This window comes from Erpetoichthys calabaricus, chromosome 1 (assembly GCF_900747795.2).
Source record: "Erpetoichthys calabaricus chromosome 1, fErpCal1.3, whole genome shotgun sequence".
Taxonomy (NCBI): domain Eukaryota; kingdom Metazoa; phylum Chordata; class Cladistia; order Polypteriformes; family Polypteridae; genus Erpetoichthys; species Erpetoichthys calabaricus.
Window position 1 is genome coordinate 201,660,035 of NC_041394.2, and position 25,379 is coordinate 201,685,413.

General features: G+C 38.4%; 2 protein-coding genes across 5 annotated transcripts in view; one reads left to right on the forward strand and one right to left on the reverse strand.

Moving 5' to 3' along the window:
* The window catches only part of prickle1a (prickle homolog 1a), a 61,159-nt gene extending 51,093 nt beyond the window's left edge, over positions 1-10,066 (forward strand). For all 3 annotated transcript variants that reach the window (XM_028810793.2, XM_051919671.1, XM_051919678.1), the window contains exons 3-8: positions 1,430-1,543; positions 4,186-4,323; positions 4,990-5,193; positions 6,397-6,583; positions 6,675-7,538; positions 8,382-10,066. In XM_028810793.2, coding sequence (XP_028666626.1) covers positions 1,430-1,543; positions 4,186-4,323; positions 4,990-5,193; positions 6,397-6,583; positions 6,675-7,538; positions 8,382-9,262 — 2,388 coding nt within the window. In that variant the 3' untranslated portion in view covers positions 9,263-10,066. The remainder of the gene's footprint in view (positions 1-1,429; positions 1,544-4,185; positions 4,324-4,989; positions 5,194-6,396; positions 6,584-6,674; positions 7,539-8,381) is intronic.
* A 10,467-nt stretch (positions 10,067-20,533) lies between these two features.
* pphln1 (periphilin 1) overlaps positions 20,534-25,379 on the reverse strand; it is a 123,512-nt gene continuing 118,666 nt past the window's right edge. For both annotated transcript variants that reach the window (XM_051919691.1, XM_028810813.2), the window contains exon 9: positions 20,534-21,570. In XM_051919691.1, the coding sequence (XP_051775651.1) occupies positions 21,373-21,570 (198 nt within the window). In that variant the 3' untranslated portion in view covers positions 20,534-21,372. The remainder of the gene's footprint in view (positions 21,571-25,379) is intronic.

Here is a 25,379-nt window from a genome sequence, read left to right on the forward strand (position 1 = left end):
ATATACACTGCTTGTCGGAAGCATAAAGGCAGTGTTGACCTTTTCCTAATCGAAGTAGTACACCCGTATTTATTTAGTTTCTTAATTCTATGTGCCATACAACACCGTGCAGCTCCTTTTCTTCCTCATGCTGCATTTCATACCTTTTGCGGATTGCACTGGAATTAAGTCACTTAAGAAGTCTTGTGCTACTGTGTTCTTATTTAATGGAGGTCCATGGTACTATTTTAGGAGCAGTGTATTATTTTTCACAAAAATTGACTCTTGAGAAATGATCATAAATTGTTACTAGCAGAAAGCTTTGCCAAAATTATTTTAAAAATCAAACATGTTGAGTGAGTAAACTGTTCTTATAGGAGAAAAGGCCTCCTTTTTAATTTGAGTAGTTTATACTGATTAGTAAATGGATGCTCTCAAGCAGTGCTCACATGAAAATAACTGAAAATGATTTTGTAAAGAACTTTTTTTTTATGTTTGTTTGACTCTGTAACGAGAATGTGCTCTCCTTTGTAATCTCCAGCTTATTTTCCACTAATTTTCTTGCTGCGCGATATTTAACAACAGGAACTTTTCCTTATAGTCTTATTCCAGTCTGCAAATAATTATTAGTAATTATTTGGTGTTGCCTTTCTTAGATAAGTGGTTTGCCTCAGGCAAAAGGCTTGCGCTGCAGTAAATTATTTGTTCATTTAGAGCTTGCAAAAAAGCATGAACTTGTGTCTGGGTGGTGTGGCGTCTGTTGCAATGAAGGGATCACTTGTAGCTGTTTCCCAGAGAAATTTGTTATAAGGGGGTAAATAAGCCCCACCTCCTTAGAAATGCAAATGGAGACAGCAGAGGTTGATGGGAGGGATGGTCAAAATCCACAGGAGATCACTAAAACTCCGCACATGGCTTTTTGTCTTTGCAATGTGTAAAATGCGCAGAGCAAATTTAATGTGTTTATAGGGGCTGTATTCTGGCTTGCTTCACACACAATGTGTGATAATTGTAGTTCAAAATGTGGAATTTTGGTGGCCTTGTTGACCATCCTGAGAGGTGGGTGTAGTTGATGGCAGCATTAAATGTGCATAATTTATGATACCCCTAATTGTGAGTGTTAATTGCATTCCAGAAGATGTGCTTAACAGCTGGGCGCTAGTTACACTAGGAGGCATTATACTGACCTCTGATCCCTTGGAGACTAAATATGACACATATTGACCATGTGCTCCCTGCTTAATGTGGTATCATGTGGTTTGAATTAACTGTTTGCTTACAGTTAATATATTTTAATTAGGATGCTAGTCTTGACAAAATTATTAAACTTTTGGTCATTTGCAAGTTTGCTCAAATATATGAAATGATTTTAAAATTTACTAATAATAGTTATAAACTGTTTTTTAAAGAAAAAAAAAATCACTGTTGATCTTTGCTTATTTAAATATAGGTGCAGCTTTACTTTTCCTGTCTACCTGAGGATAAGGTTCCTTACATTAATAGCCCCGGAGAGAAATATCGTATCAAGCAACTGTTGTATCAACTGCCTCCTCACGATAACGAGGTAAGAATAAAATAAGTTTAAGTGCATATCAGCAAATAAGTATGTATATTATGTATATTTATCGATTTAGTTATATTCTTAAAAAAATAACTCTGAGGGCAGGTAATAGCAGGCCGCCTTTAGGTATAGCCATAAAATGTGAAATCCAGTTACTCACATACATTGTATTTACCATAGAGTTTTTTAATCGCCATAATATTGGATAACTATTAACCCCTTTGGACTGTGACACATTTTGCTGTATTACATTATGGAAATATTATGCATTTCGGTAGGATATTTAGTCTCTGATCAATGCAAACAATGTACAGTGTTTATGTGAAAATTAAACTCTGCAGCTCATTTGAAATTATTTATGAGTAACATAAACAGAGGATGGAGCAGCCCAGAAACTGTGTGGCATTTACATGGTGTCCACTTGGGTTTTTGTACATTTTCCAGTTTTCTAGATGAGATGTGCAGTTGACTCTAAATTATATTATACACTTAGTGAATGTGTAATGCCTTGGAAGTTTTCCTTTATCTTTTCAATAACTAACCAATCTTTATTATATTTAGTATCATTAAGAGGATGCAACACCACTGGGTGATGAATAGGAGAAACAAATTAAAATATACCACCATGTTGACAAACTCATCATTGCAGTAAAAATTAAAATAAGTAAAAGTTAAAACCAAGATTGCAATATTAATGGGCACTAAGAGGAACTTGGATAAAATTGCTTATTTTCTTTGGATGTTGCTTTTTCTGCATGCTATAGTTTCCTTTACTGATGTGGCGTGGAGCCTTTTCTTTGATAGGTTTATTGACCCTAGATTCATGGGAAATATCTTAATTGCACGCACAACTAATATTCACCTAATTAGTGACTTCTAAAGACATTTGAACAAAACAGTGACACATGGTGCTTAGCTGATCTCCTGTAACCTTGAGTGCTCCAGTCCCTCTGTTGTGCACTTGACAATGTTATGTGACATGCTTGGCATAAGATTTAATAGCACAGAATGATTAAATCTTTTAAGGAAAATAGCATCAAAATAAGGAATGCATGTCATCCGGAATTTAAAAAAGACAAAAGATGCAACATTTTTAATAGGTTGGCTAGATTTTCCCAAAACCTACTGTATATGGCAGCAGGGTTTGGGGAGATGGTATAGATATACTGCTAGCACCTACAGCAGCTCCACAGAAGTAGAAAATGGCCCTGCACAGTCACTCAAATCATAAAAAAACTCTGTTATTAATCCAATTTGACCTGTACATTTGCTATTGAAACCGTCTCTGTCAGGGTGCATACATAACTAAAGCCGGCTATCTGACTAGTGAGAGTTGACAAGGAACTGATGCTGGCTACTGCCACCTGTGAGCTGCGATAACTACAGGACATCTGGTTGGTCAGTTTATGTCGGTTGTGAAAAGATCTGCATCTATAGTGGCAAGGCACTGTGAGTAGATCATACACCATGATACATCTGGATATGGTATTGCACTGAGAAATGAGTTACATTTAGGATTTGGGGGAAAAAAATAAGAATTTAAGAATAAGTCAAGATACCAAAATTAGAATTGATAAGTCAAACATTGCAGAAAGATACAGGGTGGCTGATCAACCCCTTGTTTCATTTATTGTTCTGTTGACATATTTTATAGAATTCAATTGTTTCAACTTTAACACAGCATAATTAAATAAATTAATATCTTAAACTAAGTTTTCTTATTTCAAAAACACTAAATGGAAATAAAATATTTTTTACAATAACTCCTATACAAGAAATGTTTCATTGACACATTTGTTCTGGTTTTGTCTGAACAGTTTTTGTGTTAGTAAACCTGCTTCAGTTCTCCTTGCATTTTGTACATTTTTTCTTTTGTTTTTACCAAGGGCAGTTATAGTGTGAGCAATTTGTACCTTGCGGTATTGTGAATTGGGAAACATGCAAGTTAATGTGGATTTCCAGAAGGGGCATCACTTCCTGCAGTGATATATCACTATATTATAAACGGGAGACCGTGGTATCATGACTCTGCTGATCAGTGACAAATACCAGTTTAATTAACATTTATTTCACAGTGCAACAAAACAGAGTGTGGTACTGCGACATAGCTCACAAAAAATAATGTTGTGTAAACTTGGATTTGTGTATTTGTTGGGGTTAAACCTGCTCATCTCTTTTCATTGGGGGACACTTTTATTAGTAGCATTGAAGTAAACAGCTTTTTCTTGATACAGTAATTTCTTCATTAGCCTTGGTAAGTCACATTAGAGGCAGCTTAACTGATAATGTCTAATGCCATTTGTCAGTAGTGACTTTAGACATGAAAGAGGGGAGAAAAATGAATACCACAGGGGTTTTTTCCTTCCTTTCATTCACACAGTCCTTCTATACTGTCTCCATTTAGGTTAGTGACTTTAAAATGAACAAGCAGGTCTTGCACATATTTCGAAAGCTTGTTGTAAAATCAAATCCCGAAAAGCCAGCAGCAGCTGGCACCTGTGAAACTGAAAAAGTTTAAAAGCTTCACTTTTGAGAAGTTTATTTGTAAAATAGAAACACTACAGGCACATACTGTTGCCTAATATTTTAGGCAGTGATACCTTTTACACAAATGCCAAAAGTAAAGCCCAGAATTTTCCCTCTAGGTGAGATATTGCCAGGCCCTCAGTGAAGAGGAGAAAAAGGAGTTACAGATGTTCAGCACACAACGCAAGAAAGAAGCACTAGGAAGAGGCACAATTAAACTCCTGCCTCGGACACTAATGCATTCAGTTTGTAACCAGGTATGTACAAGTGCTTTTCGAATTATAGAAGCTATTTGCAAGAATGTCTTTGAAAATCTTTGGCTTTATTACACCATTTATACTGTATAACCTTCAGACACCCTAGACTAAAACATACCTAAAGTGGGCATTCAGAAATCTGCCAAAGTGAATCAGAATCTCTTATGTTCGATTTGTTTACTGAATTTTACAGCTCATTTTAGATCCACTATAGTACTGCCCATCTCACTCTAAATAGATTCTTAATGTGTAATGAAATTTTGTTTCAAAGTTCATTTTGATGATTTCACTAAGCTCAAGGAATTTTATGCTGATTTAATGTTATATGGTCAAATCTTTCCTTTTATTAGGTTAGAAAGATTACTTTAACTCTCTAACATGATGGAAACATAAGCATGAAGCAATATAAAGACTAATTTTGGTTCCAGTTTTAATCCAAACTGTAAATATCAAGATTATATTTACAGGATAAGCCCCCCAGTGCCTCTTAAACATGTTTGTTTCTAAAATAAACCTTCAGATAGCATTACACATGTCGGTCTTAATTTTTTTTTTGTTTTTATCATTAGGTTTCTAAGTGAAATGCGTTACTACGCTAAAAGGAAAGTTTGAAGGACTGCTAGAAGGTGTTGGTCTAATGCTTCTCTTTCTGTTCTTGTTTTGCAGTGCGGAGAAAACATTAATGGCGGTGAAATAGCTGTGTTTGCCTCTAGAGCTGGTCCTGGTGTCTGCTGGCACCCAGCATGCTTCTCTTGCTCCACTTGTAACGAGCTGCTGGTTGACCTCATCTATTTTTATCAGGACGGAAAGATTCACTGTGGGAGACATCATGCTGAACTGCTGAAACCCCGCTGCTCAGCATGTGATGAAGTAAGATCAACTGGGTCAACAGTAGCCAGTAACTGACAAGGGCCAGAAGTTGTGTTTAATTGAAACGTAACCCTCTGTTATTTTTAGCCAAAACACAAGTTTCACTTTAAAGAAATAGTGATACAACAGTTACATATTTGTATGATTTCATTACTTTTAATAAATTACAAGGGCAGAGAGTACTTCATCTTATTCAAATCAGATCAGATACCTCCTCCCATACCAACCTAGAGAGCAGAAAAAGAAAAAAAAATTAAATACAACCTAATCGTTCAAAGATACTGAGTGGTTCAGCCTGTTCAGTTTATTGAGGAAAACATTGATAAAGCCATTTCTAAAAAAAACACACTGTTGCCCAATATGTGCAAAATGTGGTCAGTCGTGAATCAAAGTACCCACAATGCATCCAGGCTGAGCCAATAATTGTGAGCGACGTCATGAGGCACCTGCTTCATTGGTCGCATGCTTTGCCAGTATGTCCAGTCTCTTGTATATCAGACTGGCTTGACTTCACAATCTCTGCACCCTCTTATGGTTGTAACACCAATTTCTGCTTAATGAGAAATCTGTTGTGTCAATATATACTGCACTGTTAGTACTCTGTCCTGTCTTGTTCAACTGTTAATTTAGTATGGCTAGAAAATAATAGTAATTAAAATCTTAGAAAATAGTTAAAGTAATAGTAAAATAGGGTAGCAATTTAAACAGATCCTGCAATCTGTGTCTACTGGCATTGTAACTAAATAAATGATGTTACCATAACAAGAAAGTTTTAAGTTTGATATCAAAATCACATTAAAAAAAAATAATACACCTAATGTGTCTTTGAGGACTGTGATGTTTTACAAGTGGGTAAAATTAAAGCAGGCTAAGCAATCCCTACCTTTTAGTGTGTTCATTTCCTTCTGAAAGAGTGAGAGATGTTGACATGAACATGTGACTGCCTAGAAATGTTAAAGGCAAGTGGTGTGTGGTTAACTGTGAGAATGCAATATGAAGTCTGTGCTAACGTGGTATCAGAGGAACTCGATATTTGGAGGCTGATGTTGTAATGTTTTGCTGAAAATCAATGTCACATCCCACCATTTTTCCCTTTGAATGTGCCAAGTATAATATTCAAGCAAATGCAATATCAGGTGACCTTGCTTTTGCAATTGATTATTCAAGCAAGTATTTTACACAACTTAATGTGTTCTGGTTTAGATAATCTTTGCTGATGAATGTACAGAGGCCGAGGGCCGCCACTGGCACATGAAGCACTTCTGCTGTTTTGAGTGTGAGACTGTTCTTGGTGGACAGAGGTACATCATGAAGGATGGACGACCATATTGCTGTGGCTGCTTTGAATCGCTGTATGCCGAATACTGTGAGGTCTGTGGGGAGCATATTGGTAAGTTGCCGTGGTCTTGTGTGCCTTTTCAAATGTTTGGATTGAAGAGTTACCTCCTCCCTAAACTTTGCCTTGTTTTCTGTTTGAACAGGGGTTGACCACGCACAGATGACATACGATGGGCTGCACTGGCATGCGACTGAAACCTGTTTCTGTTGCTCTCAATGCAAAACATCCTTGTTGGGATGCCCATTCTTACCTAAACAAGGAAGGATTTATTGTTCCAAAGCTTGCAGTCTTGGTGAAGACATTCATGCTTCAGATTCCTCCGATTCAGCTTTTCAGTCCGCACGTTCAAGGGAATCTAGGCGAAGTGTGCGAATGGGGAAGAGCAGTAGATCAGCAGATCAATGCAGACAGTCTTTGCTCTTCTCCCCGGCTGTGAATTATAAATTCCCTGTATTTTCTGGAAATGCTGATGATACTTTATCTCGTAAACTGGAGGATCTAAATATCTCCAGGCAAGAAGCAAATTTTTCCGATCATTTTTGGAAAAATAGAGAGGAGCAAGAAGCTCCAGAGGACCCAGAGGAATGGGCTGAACACGAAGACTATATGACTCAATTATTACTTAAGTTTGGCGATCGTGCCCTGTTCCAGCAGCCTGAGACCACTAGGCAGATGGATACCTGGATGTCTGAAAATGGGGGTGAGTTGAAACCAGAGTCAAAAAGTACTGGGCATAATCAAAGCTTGGCTAGCAAGAAATATCAATCTAATATGTACTGGACCCAGTCCCAAGATGGATTAGGAGATTCTGCTTATGGCAGTCACCCTGGGCCTGCAAGTAGCCGAAAAATCCAAGAGCTAGAGATGGACCATGGTGCTACAAGCTTTAAACATGACCAGAAACAGTGGTACGATGGCTCTTTAGAGTGCATTACAGATGAACTGAAGCAGCCGGAACGCAGTATTGGAGACTCCATGGATTCCTTGGCTCTGTCAAACATTACTGGTAAGAGATGTATATTTATTGCAGTAGAAGGTTAGCAGCATCTTTTTGTATTTATAGAGCAGAGTCCTCCATTAATAGAGTATAACGCTACACAAAAGTATGTTTTTTGCTAAATCTTAGGGTCATTGCAGGTATCACATGAGTAATTGTTTACACTGGCACTTAGTTTGAGTATACTCTCTGTGCTTTATGACGTCCGGTGTTGGTTCCTCCCTTGCATCTGATTACTGCTGGGATAGCCTCAGGGTCTGTAACCTTGACCTGGGTTTAATAATGGAAAGATGGATGGCTTATGTTGCAAATGGACAAATATTAAGGAAGCTTTCTTCAGCTGATTTTCTATTCTGGCAGTTGTACCTTTAGTCCTGACATGCAGTATGCATTTTGATTTGCTCTTAGCTGAAAGAATTGCTTGTTATCAAGGTAGAAAATGGAAATTTGATATGGGTATAGAAGAGTTAGCTTCCAAAGTGGTGGTCTTTTTTTAAAATTTTTTTTATTACATTTCTAATCCATCTTGTATGCAAATGCGGAAGAGAACATTTTACCTGAAAAGCCAATGAAAATGAGTACATGAAGTCATCCAACACAAGTTGTTATTGTGGCAGCAAAAGCTTATTAAAACCCAAAATTAAACTTTCTAGAGGGGAAATAATTAAAACATCCTAATCCTAGCAATGACTGTGACTTATACACTAGTTATGTAATAGTGACTGCAGAAGTGAATTTAGCATAAATAATATAAAAGAAGGCTGGACTATAATATGCAGAGTAGGGGTTTGTAATGGTGGAGGGGAACTGATCTAAAGTACATTCTTACTTATTCATGTGTTTTATTTCCAGGGGCATCGGTTGATGGAGAAAACAAGCAAAGGCCTTCTTTATACTCTTTACAAAACTTCCAGGAACTCGATACTGAAGACTGTGAGAAAATCAGTAACATGGGGACCCTTAACTCATCAATGCTACACAGGAGCACAAACTCATTAAAGAGCCTAACATCTGAACTGGAGAATGAAGACTTGGCGTTACCCGAGGAACAGCCAAAGCCCATTCACTTGCCCGCACTTCGAAGGTCAAAATCGCAGTCAAGACCTCAGCAAGTGAAGTTTTCTGATGACGTGATAGATAACGGACATTATAACGAAATAGAGGTTCGGCAGCCTCCGATGAGCGAGAGGACACGCCGAAGAGTTTATCATTTTGACGAACAAAGTCAGCGTCCACACAATCATCACAACCATCACCATCGCAGAAGAAGCCGCAAGTCCCGTTCTGACAATGCTCTTCACCTGGCTACTGATAGGAGACCATGTGCAAAGGAAAGGTCCCGAATGTATATCCCAGATGACTATGACAAGCTGGTGCAAACAAAGTGCCCTCCAGGTACACAGCCATATTTGCCAAATCAGGAACTGTATGGACCATATTCCCATGCCACAACTGACTATGCATTCCAGAACCAAGTGGTGGACAAATTTCTCGGACTTTATGGTGATGAAGACTCTTGGTGCTCCACCTGTTCATCCTCTTCCTCGGACTCGGAGGAAGAAGGGTACTTTCTCGGGCAGCCAATACCACAACCGAGGCAGCAGAGATACCGCTATTACACAGATGACCTTTCCAGTCCAGCCCAGGTGCTTCCTTCAGCACTGTTTCCAACCAGAACAGCCAAATCCAAAAAGAAAAAAGGCCACAAGGGCAAAAACTGCATTATTTCCTAGCCAGGCGATGAAGGAATGGGGTTTCTCCAAAAACTGATTTTTTTTTAAACTGTTTCTTTGTATTTATATTGCCATTTCAGCTGCCTCAATATGGGTATTGTGACTTAATTATTTAATTTCAAACTAAGTAGATTTAAGAGGTGTCCACTGTGCAAATTGTTTACAGTCTGCTTGTATTTCAGGCTAACAAGGTTTATCACGTGACCCATTTATCCACCAATCACAGCTCAGTGCATAACTGAAGACTGAAAGACGTGCAATTGTGAGCCGTTCAATTATTAATCAGTCGTAACGTTCACACAGCGCGTCTAAAACTGCAGTATTTAGCATTGTTCAACGAAATATATTTAACTTGGTATTTAGTGAGTAATAGTAATTGTAATTTAACAGTGCAAATATTAATGTACATATTGTAAAGTTAAAATTTTAACTGATATTTTTATATCCCTGAGTTGCAAAAGACATTTCTATGTTTTGTTTGTATGAAACTGAATTAATAGCAGGATCAATCTGTGCTTTCTTTTAATTGCTGCCCTTTTGTTAATCAGGGTTTTTAAAAATTGCAGAATATGTTGACAGGAAAATGTTTTCATGTTTAAAAGTATTTACTATGTTTCACTTACTGGTATCCTGTCCATTCAGGGCTTTGTGTTGGTGGGTATATATTGACATCCCATCACAATGTGGCCTTGTGAAATGACACGGTTTATTAATGGGTCAGGCATAGTAAGCAAACCAGACACATGTAATCTGTATAAATGTAAAAACTGGAACCTAAGGCTAATAAAAGCAGATATTGTGCTAGCCAGTCGGCGTGTGAGCCTGAGCGCTCTGTGTTCATTGGTCACGGAGTGAACGTAAACAGCCTGCTGCACACGCCTCATATGCGTTGCCGGAGGTTCTCTTAGGAAAGAATTGACGCAAAAAACACAAAGCCTGTGCCTATATTTAGCAGGGATAAACAAAACGAGGTGGGGATGTGAAGTGGATGTAGCTGTGCACACAGTCAGAACTCGACTCTTCTGTTAATAACTTGAGATTTGGGTATGTAGTAACGTAGGAAACTTGAGGAGTTTTGGAGTGCTGCTTTTAACATTGAACAGATCACAGGTTTGGAGAAGTCAGCATGGCTTCCTCATGCACTCGGTTACTGTGTTTCCTATGGACCCGAGTACCACGGGGACTTCTGGCTGACTGGCACACACTGCCTTGTACTCCATGCTGCTGGGATTAGCTCTAGTCACCATGTATGGAATTTGATGTGTTTGAGAATGTCAAGGAATGCCTAACCCTAACCCTAACCCTGTGAGAGCCAAGGAGAGGCCTCACATGTGTTGGGGTTACACCATTGTGGTTTATGCACTGATACATCACCTACACACCTTGTCTTTGAGCTCCTTCAGCAGTAATGCCCATTTATATTTGGCACGTCCACATCGCAAGAAGTTGGCGACAACACAGTCCTGTGTGTGCATCATTTGTGCCTGCACTAGACAAGAAACCATGTGCGACTTATTCATCGCTACCTGCACCTGTTAAATCCAGCATTAAGTTAGTGTGCACAGATTCATGGTGAGAAATCACCCAGACCCTGGGCAAGTACAAGTTTGTGCAAGTAGAAATGGAAATATTTGCAAGATGGATATGTAAAGGCAAAGAACAGACCTTTGGAGAAAAGCTGGAGGATTCTGCTACTGCCCAGTGTCCTGCATTGAATGCTTGAACTATAAACAGACCAGGGTGTGCATCTTGTGTGTGACCACATCTGTGGCACCTGCGCCCGAGTAGCAGTGGGTCTTTAACTGTGTAGCTAAAAAAAAAAATAAAAATAAATCCAATGTCTAGTGATTTATTTATTTATTTTTTTAACATGCGTCTTTCATATTTAGCTTAATGTCATCTGTTATGAAGGTGGATTGATGTTACACTGCATAGAAATAGTAATTTTTATTAGTAGTAAGGCTGGTAGCAAAAGCATTTTTGTTAATAAATCTGGTTAAAGAAAAAGTCTTTGATATGATGCATTAGGTTTTAAAACTAGCCAGGAGCCCTCATTTTAGAGTGCGCTCTTCGGCCATTTAGAAATCTTTGTAATTGGGGCGACTTTGTAGAAATGTCGAGTTTTCCTCTGGGAGCTGGTGTTCCAGTACAGGTAATGTCTTTAATGACGTGTACAATTCAGTGAAGAGGAGTGCAGGCTTATCTCTCTGTCACCCAATGTCTTTCATTGGGCTGATCTATAACATTTCATAAAATGTGTAGTTTTGGTTAACAACATCTAAATTTAGCCACCCTGGTCTGTTGGTCATATCCTCCTGCTCCTCTTTTATTGCCACAGTGGAGGTGTAGCTGTCCATGACTTCCATCCCCTCCTGTATCTGTCAGCCTGCTTATTTCACATATCCCCCTGCATCTCGCTCTCTACCACGCCCTTCTGTTTCTTTCATCTCCTCCTGTCAACTCCATGATCTATTATTCTCCTTAGCACTCTGTGGTCTTCATACACGTCCAGCCCACTGACGCTTTCTCTCCATCATCTTCCACTGTATCCCTTTCACCTCTAAACGCCTCCCTAATATGTCCTAATTTGGGCCTGATCCACTCTTAACCCCACCCTTCCTTCACAGCCCTCTCATCTTCTGAATTTTCATTCTTTCAGTCTTCCTTCTTGTTTTGCCAATTTTCTGCATTATCCAACTCTACTGCTTTCACTTCTACTTTGCATGGTGTTATTTCATCTTGTTGACTAACCTTTTGTCATAGGAGTATGCTGCTCGTTCTCGCCACTCGCTTGCTATCCCATTGAATCACCGAGCCTAACTCTTAAATGCTTTGCTTCTTACTCATCTGCTGTCATCTTTCTTTATTCCATTCTCTCACTCTCCACTACATCTTTCATTCCTTGCCCTTCCAACACTTCTGCCCACTTCTTAATTCCATTTCAAGTCCTCCCGTGTACCATGGAGAAGTGCAGAAAGCAATGACCAGAGACTTTCTTGACCTCCTTGTTCAGCTCCTCTAATATTAGTATAAGCAGTAACTGTGCTGTAATCCCGCTCTCTGATTTCTGCCCCCCATGACTGCCCTCCTTGCTTTAGCACACAGATGTTTCTCGAGTCTTCTCAAGCCCAAGCAGCTCTATTCACCTGGCCCTCTTGCCACAGGCTTTCTCAAGGTCAGCCAAAGCTACAGCTAGCTTGGTGTCTCCTTCTCTGTACTTCTCCATTAAGGTCCATCTTACAGTTGTGTACAAATCACAGAGAGAACTGCTACATTTTCATGCAGTGCCATTCAAGTTTACAGTGGAAGTATTATTACTACATTAGCTTTTGCCCAACGGGTGGTCCACAAGGCAGCCCCTTCAGGGGCTCCATGTGTCGAATAATCTGGCAGCTTCAATGTAGCAGTACCGACATGTAAGTCAAAAATTAAATGAATTTAAAAAGGTGCTGTTCAGTTCAGCAACAAGGACAGGAGTGATACAGCAATTAGAAAATGTATACAGAACTACTCAAGTTTTAAAATATCATGAAACTGCAGTATGCCTCAAATTATGAATAAGTCTCACAGTTGATTTTGTTAATCTTACAAAATCTCAACATGGGCCCTGTCCGCCAGCGCTGTAGTCAAACTAAGCAGTAGGACTTTAAGGACCTTCAGCTGTCAGCTAGATGTTATTTTGAACAATGCACATGAATAGCATCAATGCCCTGCGGTTGTCACAGTTTTCTAATACTCGGCCATGTCTTCCTTTGTAGAACCTTTACAATTTAGTGCATATTCTGTTGTTGTAGGATATGTATGTCCAATTCTTTATTAAGGATTTGTTGCATTAGAAATCAAAAAAGAAAATCTAAATTAGGAGTAGTCCAGGCATGTGTTGGGGGCTTGATGGCAGTAGACCAGCTCTGTATTACCCCTTGAGGGCTGCAAAAAAAGAGCATTTCATACTCTTGTCATAATAACCACAGTGCAGTGGAAAACTCAATGTATGTATTAACCTTTTATTTATTCTGGAAGTATTTCTATACAGTATCGTAAACAAACGCATGTAAGATCATCAGAGCCGAGCCCAGATTGCACAGCAGGCCTTGCCGCTAGCCTGGCTGCTTACGTAGCACACTTGGCTGTCGACACATTTCTGTAACGTCTGTGCTGCTCTGCAGTGACCTGTGAGAAACTGGGCTTGAAGGCACAGGCTGAGACCCGCCTGATAAAACACAGGATAAGGTCAACAGTGCACACGAACAAGGACAAGCAAAGGCGCTGGTCATTAATGGTGGCAGGCAGGCAATGACTGTACCTTTTTGGACTTTGCTTTTGCAGGCAGGTTTAAAAGTTTTGAAATCTACTGGAGGCTTTATAAATGATGGGGAGTCTCTTCATCATTATTGTACCTCCATAACCTTCCACTCCAGGGTAGAAACTGAATGTGTCTCTGGCTGTTATAGGTGGGTGGGTTAATGAAATATTAGATAAGGCCAGGGATGGCCCTTTAAAAGTAAAAGCAGTAGCACAGCTATTTACTGACTGATGCACATTGGAGAAACCAATGACAGTCCAATCCGCTGTGCCGGTTGAATCCAGGGTGTGTGTAACAATACACAGCCAAAAGTGATGTTGATGGACAATACAAGAGTGTGACAAGTGAAAAAAAAAATTTGAGCGAGCGTCCATGGCTGATATTTAAAAGTGCATTCCAGCTGCTTCTCTCTGCTAATGGATGTGGAATACAAGAATAGGAGCCGACGGTGCCACAAGGCCTTCTTGGCACTTTTAGTGTTAATGTGTGAGATGAAGCCCAGGACCGCCATATCAGATTCAATCGATGGAGGCTAGGGGGCTCACTAATGCAGTCAGATTTCTGCAAAGGTTGATCAAGTTGCTTTATTGGTAAGCATTTCAACTTCAACGGCCATGACTGACGTGTAAAACACAGTTCAGTTCAGTGACTTCAGAAATCCTGAGCAGTGGTCCACAACTTTTTTTTGCAATAAAACACTCACTCGCCCACCTATCTTACGTGTGGTTACCCCCAGCTAACCAAGAGAAGTGGGGACAAAAGTTAAATCCTTTTGCTGTGTGCCATTCAAAATGGGAAGTTGGAACTTGCTAATTCCTAGGCCCAATTTTCAACTGGAACTCCCCCTTAAGTTGTATTTCCAACTTGGAAACTCTGGGCTGGTTGAAAATGGATGGACTTCAGGGCGGCACGGTGGCGCAGTGGGTAGCGCTGCTGCCTCGCAGTTGGTAGACCTGGGGTCCCGGGTTCGCTTCCCGGGTCCTCCCTGCGTGGAGTTTGCATGTTCTCCCCGTGTCTGTGTGGGTTTCCTCCGGGCGCTCCGGTTTCCTCCCCCATTCCAAAGACATGCAGGTTAGGTGGATTAGCAATTCTAAATTGGCCCTCGTGTGTGCTTGGTGTGTGGGTGTGTTTGTGTGGGTCCTGCGGTGGGTTGGCACCCTGCCCGGGATTGGTTCCTGCCTTGTGCCCTGTGTTGGCTGGGATTGGCTCCAGCAGACCCCCGTGACCCTGTGTTTGGATTCAGCGAGTTGGAAAATGGATGGATGGACTTCAGATGATGACATCAATCCAAAATGGTAAGTGTTAGAGAGAAGTGTTAATAAACAGTCTGTGTGTCATTAAATCGGCTGTCCACACGCTACTGTCTCAACTTCTATCTGCACATGTCGCTACAGGGTTTGGATGTGCAAAACACTCCAATGGTGCAAGCACAACAAAAGGTTTTCCTGGACCCGTCTGTTTTGGTTTTCTGAATGTTTTACTGGAGCACGATTGTCCCAGGAATGGCATCATTGCCAGCGCCGAGGTAACTGGGAGGAGGCAGCAAGTCTTTATCATTGAGCTGTATGGCAGTAGCAATGCGGTTCGGTTGCTCAGTTGTGTGGACACTTGGTGCAGAGGCTCAATGAATCCCCACTTCTGTTCTGCTCCGCTACGTTCACAGGGGATCCCCCTTTGAATTCAATGCGTTCACTGCTTCTTGTTTCCTACTTCATTGTGCTCCTGCCCTGCTACTCCTTTTTCTTCCCTTTAATTGAACACATGCACCATGATGGACAGGCAGCCCACTGTTTTCTTGCTGTTCTATCTCTGTCCTTTTTGACTGCCACAGCTTGGAAATTGGATGTCTGCTTATGTAAGAAACCCTTCGTCTCCACTCGAGAAACTGATTTTTTTTTTTTTTTTTTAGGTTTATTTCAGTCTCTCTTTATGTTGCACAGGACAATAAAAAGCTCCTCCAGAAGTCCTGAAACAAGATTTATAAACAGTCACTTGTAAGTGTCAGGCTGTCAGCAGAACTCTGAGACAATAGCCAAATTTTATTTCATATCCTTCTCTTAAAAAAATCCTTATCCTTATTTAGCTGTTCACAGACTGAATTAACTTTTGTTTAATTTCAGAGACGACCTAACTAACCCAGCAAAGTATTGGGTCCAGTTTAGGCCAGGGTGATGGTCTAGTACAGGACCCACTCGCTCATGGACAAACACATGAAGAAAGAAAAAGAGCAAACCAGAACCACCCAGGGAGAGCATGCAAACTCTAAACTAGCATACAAGTGAATGCAGGATTTGAAATCAGACAGGTGAAGCTGCAGTGCTAACCACTGTGCCACCCAGCTATGCGTGCTGAATAAAAACCATAACAAATAACAAATCATTGTAAGGAAATGTATAGAGCCTATCCCAGCTAGCACAGGGCAGGTATGGTCTGGAGCCACCACCTGAGATCAGCCACTCTGGAACTCAGTCTCCGAAGGTGAACTTCACCTTTAATCTAACGTGGTGGTGGGGTGCTACCACAGCCATCTTTACCTCCTTACCCCCATCAGATTTTTGAAATGCACCTCCAAATATATTAATTTATTTTCAAATCTGTGCACTGCTCAACATTCATTGAATGAGGGAAAGGTAGGTTCAGAGGACTGTGGTCACTAATTGTGGTCCCATATCGCCACACTTCAGAGCCATGTTTCGTAGAAATGTCTGTCGGCCAGACATGATTAGCTGGGAGCTGCAGTGGTCATGTTGAAGATGGCTGGGTGTGAGGTTCAGAGGCTCTCCACAACCAGACACATACTGTCGTGTTAATGGCAGTGAGGTCTTACAGGACTCTATTTTGTCAGAGTGTATGATCAGAAATAAAGGGGGGTGTCCTCTGTATTAAGCCCTGCATTAACTGTATGGTGCTTGGAAAAAGGCACACAACTAATATTATGTGTACTTGTATGTTTTGTCAAGAGGGTAAGTGAAGGAGACGAGCAAATCTCTGGTCTAGCAACCTCGGTGCCCATGGAAGGAGTGGCAGCATCTGCTTGGCAATGGCACAGGGCCTCATGGGCTTTAATATCTTCTTGGGTGACACCACTCCATTTACTGTATTTGGCTAACAAATTGATCCAAGGCGACTTACACCATTTGTCATAAATTTGGTTATCTTTTTTTTTTGCCTCGCTCAGCATCAGTACACGGATTTGAACGCACAAGCTTAGAGGGTGAAGTCCAAAGCCTTAACCACTACATTACCTGCTGCTCCATTTGGAGAAATTGTCAGCCACTTGCACATAGAACAAAAGATATAAAACTGAAAATGCTACAAAAATGCAGTTTAAAAAAATGAAAATAGTAATAAACATAAATGTGAAAGAAGTTGTACATACAAGTTAAAATCCATTGGAAAATATAACATACAGAGAAGTTATTTGGAGCAGAGGAAGAGCACAAAATTATGTCACCAAACACTCCTGGAGGAGGAGCTCCAAGAAATATAGCAAACAAAGCCAAAACATTACTTAGATCTCTGAAAATGAGAATAAAAGTGTTAATGGCAATGCTAAAACTGCTGGAAAAGATGCAGACGTTCAGTGTGTGCTTATCATTATATCAAAAAAAGAATTGGACAAAGAGTACCTAAAAGAGTAAGTGAATGGTGAATCTACTGATGTTAAAAACGGACACTCGATGTTAAGGTAAAGAAATAGACAGAGCTGGAGTCCAAAAAAACAGTAAAGAAAAGAACAGGACATCATCATAATAAAGGTTCATGGACATGAGAAGCACAATTTACTATAGAAACTAAGAAGGAAAGGAAAACAAAATGAACATTTTAACCATGAAACCAAATTAAAAAAAAAAAAGCCTTGAGGAACACTGAGAAAAATTCTTATAACAATTAGCTGCAAAGAGTGCAACAAATAAAAGCAATCGAGAATTTTAAAAAAAAACTGACTGCAAAACAGTAAAACTAAAACTGGCCTTTTTTTTGGTCATTTCTTAATATAAGTGATAAACAATAAAAACAATAAAGCAAAGGAATTGTAAAAGAGCATGAAAATTAAACAGGGTGGCACAGTGGTAGCACTGCTGCCTCGCAGTTAGGAGACCTGGGTTCGCTTCCCAGGTCCTCCCTGCGTGGAGTTTGCATGTTCTCCCCGTGTCTGCGTGGGTTTCCTCCGGGCGCTCCGGTTTCCTCCCACAGTCCAAAGACATTCAGGTTAGGTGGATTGGTGATTCTAAATTGGCCCTAGTGTGTGCTTGGTGTGTGGGTGTGTGTCCTGCGGTGGGTTGGCACCCTGCCCGGGATTGGTTCCTGCCTTGTGCCCTGTGTTGGCTGGGATTGGCTCCAGCAGACCCCCGTGACCCTGTGTTCGGATTCAGCGGGTTGGAAAATGGATGGATGGATGAAAATTAAACACACCACTCTAAAACTTGGAACAAAAAAGCTCACTGGATTACCATTCTGAGTGTTGTGTGTGAAAATGTTTCCCCGTTCTGGTGTATGATGTGAACATTACCTGAAGCTCCGGGCCTGTGTCTGCATGGTTTACACTGCTCAGGTGCCATGTGATTGGCTGGCAAGACTGGCTTGGACAAGCAGGTGTACAGGTATGTAGTACACATAAAACAAGTGAAACTGCAAATGACCACAATCAGCCTCAGTTTTGAGAAAGGATTAAAAACACTGAATGTCTCTGTATCTGAAACGGTGAAAATTGAACTCCCATCAAATTTCACAGCCTGGATAAACACAGTACACTGTATCTCCAATCATAATAATACAAAAAAAAAAATCATTTTTTAATTTGGGCAGATTATTTTGGAGAAAACAAGACAGAAAACACTGCAGTGGGCTGGCGCCCTGCCTTGCACCCTGTGTTGGCTGGGATTGGCTCCAGCAGACGACCCCATGACCCTGTAGTTAGGATTCAGCCGGTTGGAAAATGGATGGATGGAAGACAGAAAACAATGAACTACCTTGAAAATGCTTAAACTTACAGCTAATATTTAAAGTTGGGTCCTAAGTGGGGAAGTCAAAATGAGTTTGGATGCAGTCTAAAATCAAAAAAAAAAAAGAAACACGACGTAAGAAATTCAAACACTTCAAAAGTGCACTAAATGTGTGAAAGACATCTGAATAAGGCAGACTCAGCAGTATGGAAACAAGCAAACACAACTAAGAAGGAGGGAAAACGCAAAGTTACAACTTACTTATCAAATATAAAGATTTGGCTTGTAAAGTGCTAAAGCAATCCATTCCAACTAGTAATATATTAAAGAGTCACGGTATCCACAAAGAGCTCAACAAAGAACAGTTTAAGGAATGGAAAATTAAAACATATTACTGAACAGAAATCTGTAAACAAAAAGAAAAAGACATCCTAAAAATGATATGGCCAACAACAAACCATTTAAAAGATGCATTACAGATTTTAAGACTGAGTTTGGTCAAGAATCAATACAAACATATAAAGAAAATGTATTGCAGTTTATTGGCTGAACTTTCCCATCTGTTCCCCATCATTACCTCACTGTATAACACAGAGGTGCATCTCCATGTCTTCTAATTTGTGTTCTACTCCTCTTTCTTCTGGGTCTTACAATCCATGTGGATTCGGAGGCTGCTCAAAATTTGAATGGGCGAAAACACTTGCAGTATGGCCACTGAATCCTAATGGACAATGACAACTGGATTCATCCTTGCCCTGGCTAGAAGTACATTCACCTGTACAAGGTCATCTCCCACCTGGGCACTAGAAAGACAACACGTTATACAAGACTGTCTTCTCCCTTGTTCAAAACTGTGTCTAAATTGACAAATAACTGAATCCCCCACTATCATTGCTTCCCTCTTTCTGGGGACTGTTGGAAGGTGAGTACTTGATGCTCCTCATCCCTGCCTACCACCTCAAGTTATCAGAGCGACTGTTCAGCTCTGTAAAGTCCTGTAAACAATGGTACACTGTGGCTGATAGCCCTGAACAGTGTTCACCTCATACCTCATCATTTCTCACCAGTCTCAAACTCACCACTTTCTGGGTGCACACTATCTCACTTAAACGACACCTGGATGAGATCCACCAATTCATTACCACCACTACTACTAGTGCTACTACTAACTACCTCCTCCTCAAGTACAATGGTCCTGAGCTTGAGGTGTTGGATTAGCTCACATCTCTTACTTGTGCAGGCCTCATGGATGCAGATCTTGTTGAAGCAAGCCTTCAAAAACATCTAACAGGACTTGTGTTTAATTGACATCATTTTTAAAATATGGACTGTGTACTGGTTAACCCTTTTTTAATCATTAAATAGGAATTTAAAGGAACTATGGGTCCTACTGTTTAATACCCACTGAACCTCTCAAAGTGCCTGTATTTACTGTTAAAGATGTTGCTCTTCATTCTCTATCTAGACTGCCTGGTCAAAATCATCTATTTATACTCTGTTTGCTAATACAAGTCAATGTGCAGCCCCTTTTGAATGTGCTTTTAACCATTCACTGGCATGCGCTTGGTGTAACTGACTGAATTAGGATGCTTTTCCTATTGTCTACTGCTTCATTTAGCTTGTACTTCTCCCACACACTGCACTACAACAGCCTTCCTTGCAAACCAAAGGGGTGGCTCACTGCTCCTGTGCATGTCAGAAACAGAAAAAAAAATCTGCAAAAAGGGAAAAAGGCTATAAAAAGTAAAGTAATGGCCCCTTAGTGGCAACCAAAATATTTAGGAGCAAATATTGTAATTAAATTTGTACCAAAAATCATTCAGAAACAACACCCAGCTCAACCCAGAAAAAATGACGTCAGCACATCTCTCCTAATGGTGGTTATTTCATCAAACTGTTTTCTACACTTTTTGGAGGTTTTAAGCATCACAGCACAACTGTTTCAAATCTGAGAGAAAAAAATGAAAGTTTTCTAAATAAATGATAATCTTGTGATTATGAAGAAAATAAATGAAAACTCAGTTGTTATGGAAGATACTTTACTGTTTTATGTGGTTGTTGATATAATCAATACATTTACCATTAAAGATAAAAAAGAATATTACAAAAAGAAGGTTTGAAGGAAAAAATGACAGAAACATTACAGATGAGGAAACAGCAGCATCAGTTGGCAAAAGCTTTAAAAAAATAAAATTGACACAACTAACTTGTTTTTCAAAGAGTTAGCAGAAATATGATTTGCTTCTTATAATGTCCACAAAATGTCACTCTCTTTAAATTCTGGCATTCAAAAAAATTACTTTGCTTGATGGAATGTAAACATCTGCAGTAACCATAGTCATATCATTTACCACGGCTTCTTTAAAACCAAAGAAAAAAACAATTAATGAGTAAAAATGTTCTGTTTTTTTTTTTTTTTTTTAACTATTCACTATTGTTATACACACATCTAAAAATAATATATATATATATATATATATATATATATGTGTGTGTGTGTGTGTTGCCATATTATATATATATATTTTTTTCAATATATATATATATACACATTTTTTTTTAATATTTTATATATATTATTACTTGAGGGGGAAAAAACGCATACATAATCTGCCATGTCAATATAATATGTCAACGTTTGGAATCTAATAAGAATGAAAATAACAGTATAAAACAGTTTTATGAATTTTACTACACAATAATAGCTCTTTATATATAAATGTTGTGACTGAATTTATACCATCAGCCAAAACTGATCCTTTCACTATAAAAAGTAATTTTTTTCCCATAGTCAAGAAATATTACTTTCCAATAAGAGGTTATTTACAAAGTTCTAGCAATGCAAATATGAAAAACAACTCTTATTCTTGCTGCACAGCAGCTCCTGCAACAGAAGAGTCATAGTCAACTATAAACTGCTTAAGTTCTTCGATACAACGCTCCCCAATGTCACGTAGATTCTCTCGCAGAGGGACCTGAATTTGCTTCTCAAGGCTTGGATCTTTATCAATCAGCATTTTCACCACCATTCCAAAGGTTTCACAATCCTGTCTATAAACCTGTTGTACAAAAAAAAAAGAATAAAAAAACACAACAGTAATTTGCAGAGAAATCCACAATTCAATAAGATTCTTTAATGGTATATATAACAATGTATAAATCTTCACTTAACTATTCACAAAAAGAACCAGATCTGGAATATAAAGTAATGTCACCTAGGAATGGTAAATCAAAAAAGAAGTAAGTGTTCAGTCTGCCTCAAAAAACCAAACAACACACACTAGAGCATATTCACAGAAAGGTCTATGAAAAAAAAAGTTTGTAAAATCATGCACACTGATGATCTGAAAGTTACAGCAAGTTAATGTGCGACCATGAATAAAAACCTAGGGATAAAATTGATTATAAATTATAGTAGTTTTAAGTGCAATAAACAACAGATAAGTACCACTCTATATCTGACTATATCTGAATATTATAAAGTCTTAGCTGCACTAAGAATAGATGATACATACCAACCTAGTCATAATGAATGAGCTCTCTATCCAGAAATCATTATAAATGATTCTAAAATATATCAGATATTTGCTTAGAAATTATTTTTAATCCCAAAGGTAATAAGCTCTGAGTTGCTGTAAAATTAAATACATTTTTTAGCAAACAAAGCTGTAAGCGCTGCTGGCTCATACCTTGAATCTTTGGTTCAAATTGGTGCATGATCACTTCCTCAAAAACAAATAAGCAAACAATATTAAAAAAAAAAAAAAACAACAAAAAGTACATGAATAAGAACAAAAAAAATCTATAAAGAGAACACACCAGTTAGACTACCAAAAAAAAAAAAATCATGATTTTGCAGTGAACTAAAATCCTTCCAATTCACTGCTTTTCTGTCGAAAAAGGGAAAAAAAAGGTCTTCATCAGGAAAACAAATTATACAGCATTGCCTTCTAGTTTGCAGCAAATGAAATGCAAATAAGTACAGACAGTATAGACACAGTAGATAGTAATGAAAAAATAAGTAGACAAATTTTTCTTTAGAGAACACGAAAAATGAATTTTTGTGGGGAACAAAATTGATCTCTGTAATTACAAGACAAAAAGTTTTACTTTTACACACTGTATGTGATATTAATGAAACTACTCAGCAATACACTAGAACAACAGAATCTGTAAAGATTTTTTGAAAAAAGTATACTTAATAAGAGCTACCATAGTTTTATTATACGAAGATCAAATACAATCAGTCTGTTACAATTTTTAAAGAGGCAAGTGGAGAATTATGTAAAAGGCGACATACTTTCAATTTTAAAAAGCCTTTGATACTTTTTCACACCAAAAATTAATTCTGAAGCTAGAAGTCCTTAACAGCAGTAACTTATAAAACTGGAATTCAAACTGGTTAACAGACCCCACAACGAGTAGAGAAAAGGTCAGAAGGCTCCTCATGGGTTGGGGTCATCAGTGGAGTTCCCTCAGGGATCTCTGCTTAGTGTGTTGCTGTGATTCTAAAATAAATATACTGTACTAAGTGGCAAAAGAAATTAATTTGGGGAATGTTCTACACTAGGAAAACACTTGGATAATGCAGTCTGATGTGGACTAGTGCAAAGTCATGTATACAAACAAAAATCTACATTAATTATAAAACATAATGGGTGACAATGGCTTAAAGGAAGATTTAAGTGTATATGCTGATTCTGTATTCTCATCTGTTCAAGAGGCAATTAACAAGAAATTATAGCGTATTCTATCCATCCAAAATCTATATCCAGAGCAGGGTTGTGGGGAAGACAAAGCCTATCCCAGCAAGCATAAGGCGCAAGGCAAGAACCACCCCTAGACAGGGAAGATGAACAATTAGTTATGACAGTGGAACTTAAAAAGGTGGAGTCTAAGGAACTGTCATGAGAAGTAGTGGAAAACATTTTAAAATTTAGATGGGTTATACAATGTTCTAATCTCCTGTTAAAATAAAAATGTTTTTTTTGAAGTGCCAATGAACAAAACTGCTTTTGTTTTCTACTTCTTTAATGCCAAGTTATACCTTGTATTAGTTTGGTATGTTGCCTTATTTTTCACCAGTGGGGAAACTGAAGTACAATGAAGATATTGTAGGTACTGTATATGAAGGCACATATATACAATATTGCATGACACTAAACATTTAATACTTTATATTTTGCTATACTATATACACATTGTTGTATGATTGTTAAATTTATGAATCTGCACATGTACCCCAAATATTGTCTTCTGAAAATATTGCTATGCAAGAATAAACTGCATTTTATTTAACTGAATACAGGCTGCTGTTCAGATGTGTTACATTTATCAAGAAAGTAAACAGAGAAAGTGAATGAATAAGGAAATGACAAATTAAAAACATTTCAATTATTTAAATACTCATGACATGTTAGTAGAGTAGAAACAAAATTATATGAACATGAATCACTTTAAAAAAAACAAAACAAAACTGCATTTAATGCAGTTTCCAGAAAAAAAACAAGATGTCGTAGTTTGTCTAAAAGAATGCTTGGGAAGGAGATGTAAAAAATCTTTTATATGCTTAAGTCAAAAAGCACAACTCTATATATTAGGCAAAAAAGGTATACCATTTGAAAGTAAACTGTTAAAAATGTTTTCAGGGATCTTGCTTTTTAAAGGAGAAATGATGATTACAATGAATGTCACACTTAGCCAAAGGAAAATCTTTCACAAGTATTTGAAAAAAGGAAGGAATAAAAGTGAGAAAGGCACCCAAAGGCATTTCCTGTTTTGCTCTTTGCTGTTTTCATTCTGATGTTTATCATCAAGATTCTACACATGTATTAAAAAAAAAAAAAAAAAGGCTGTTTTGCATGCATCTTAAATAGTTTGATCTTGGCGAAATGTGTATCACAATTTCCATAACTAAAGGCATAGAAAGCCTTAAAAATCCACAAACAATAAACATAAGTTAGGGTGGTATAAAATCTGATTCCTGGAGGACAACAGGTGTGTGCAGACACAGGAAAAATAAGGTGTAAAACCTGTTAGCAACCTGTTAAAAGATTTTTCACACCGGTTCTTTACAACCATTTCAATAAGATGGCAGTTTCAATTCCTTAGAAGGGCTGTAAAACACTTTATTAAAGTCAATGAACATCCCAGGTGTTAGCTCAATGCCCCTTTGTAACAAGGAGGCAAAAAGTCATTCTATTTGATCACTCATGTAGACTCAGTCTCAGGCAGCTTTTACATTGAATACATAAAAGCAATACAGACAATCCAGGTGCAAGACTTGCCACTGGCGACTCTAGAACTACTCATGTCATGTCAGGGGTGCTCACTAACCAGTAGAATTAATCTACATCTATCGACATAAATTACTGTTTCAATTATTAATACAGCCTTAAATACAAATTTGTTGCTTGTATTAATTTGACACTACAAATTTCATTCTTACTTCTTACGTGCGCACACACCCACACACCAGAGTTATTGGCATTTGTGCTTATTACAACTTCCACTCAAACAGAAAAACTAATTTCTGGACAACATAAACAGCAAAAATAAACAAAGAGCCATATCTCTACAAAGCACTGATTTCTGATTTGTGGGAAATCAGAAAAATGAGCATGCAGTCTGTTTAACCAGTTAATTTTGTATTAGGAAGATTATTAGTTTATAAATGTCAGCAATGGGGGTTCTTTGATCTATTTATATGTTTATTCAAATATATTGATTAAAATCTGCAAAACATTACTCAATTACATTGTGCTCAGTTTATGAATAACCTCATCAATAATGTATTTCTTTATGACTAGTCTGATATTCCTTTTTTCACAAACATGTTTTAAGTAGAATCAAAAAGATACTAAATAAT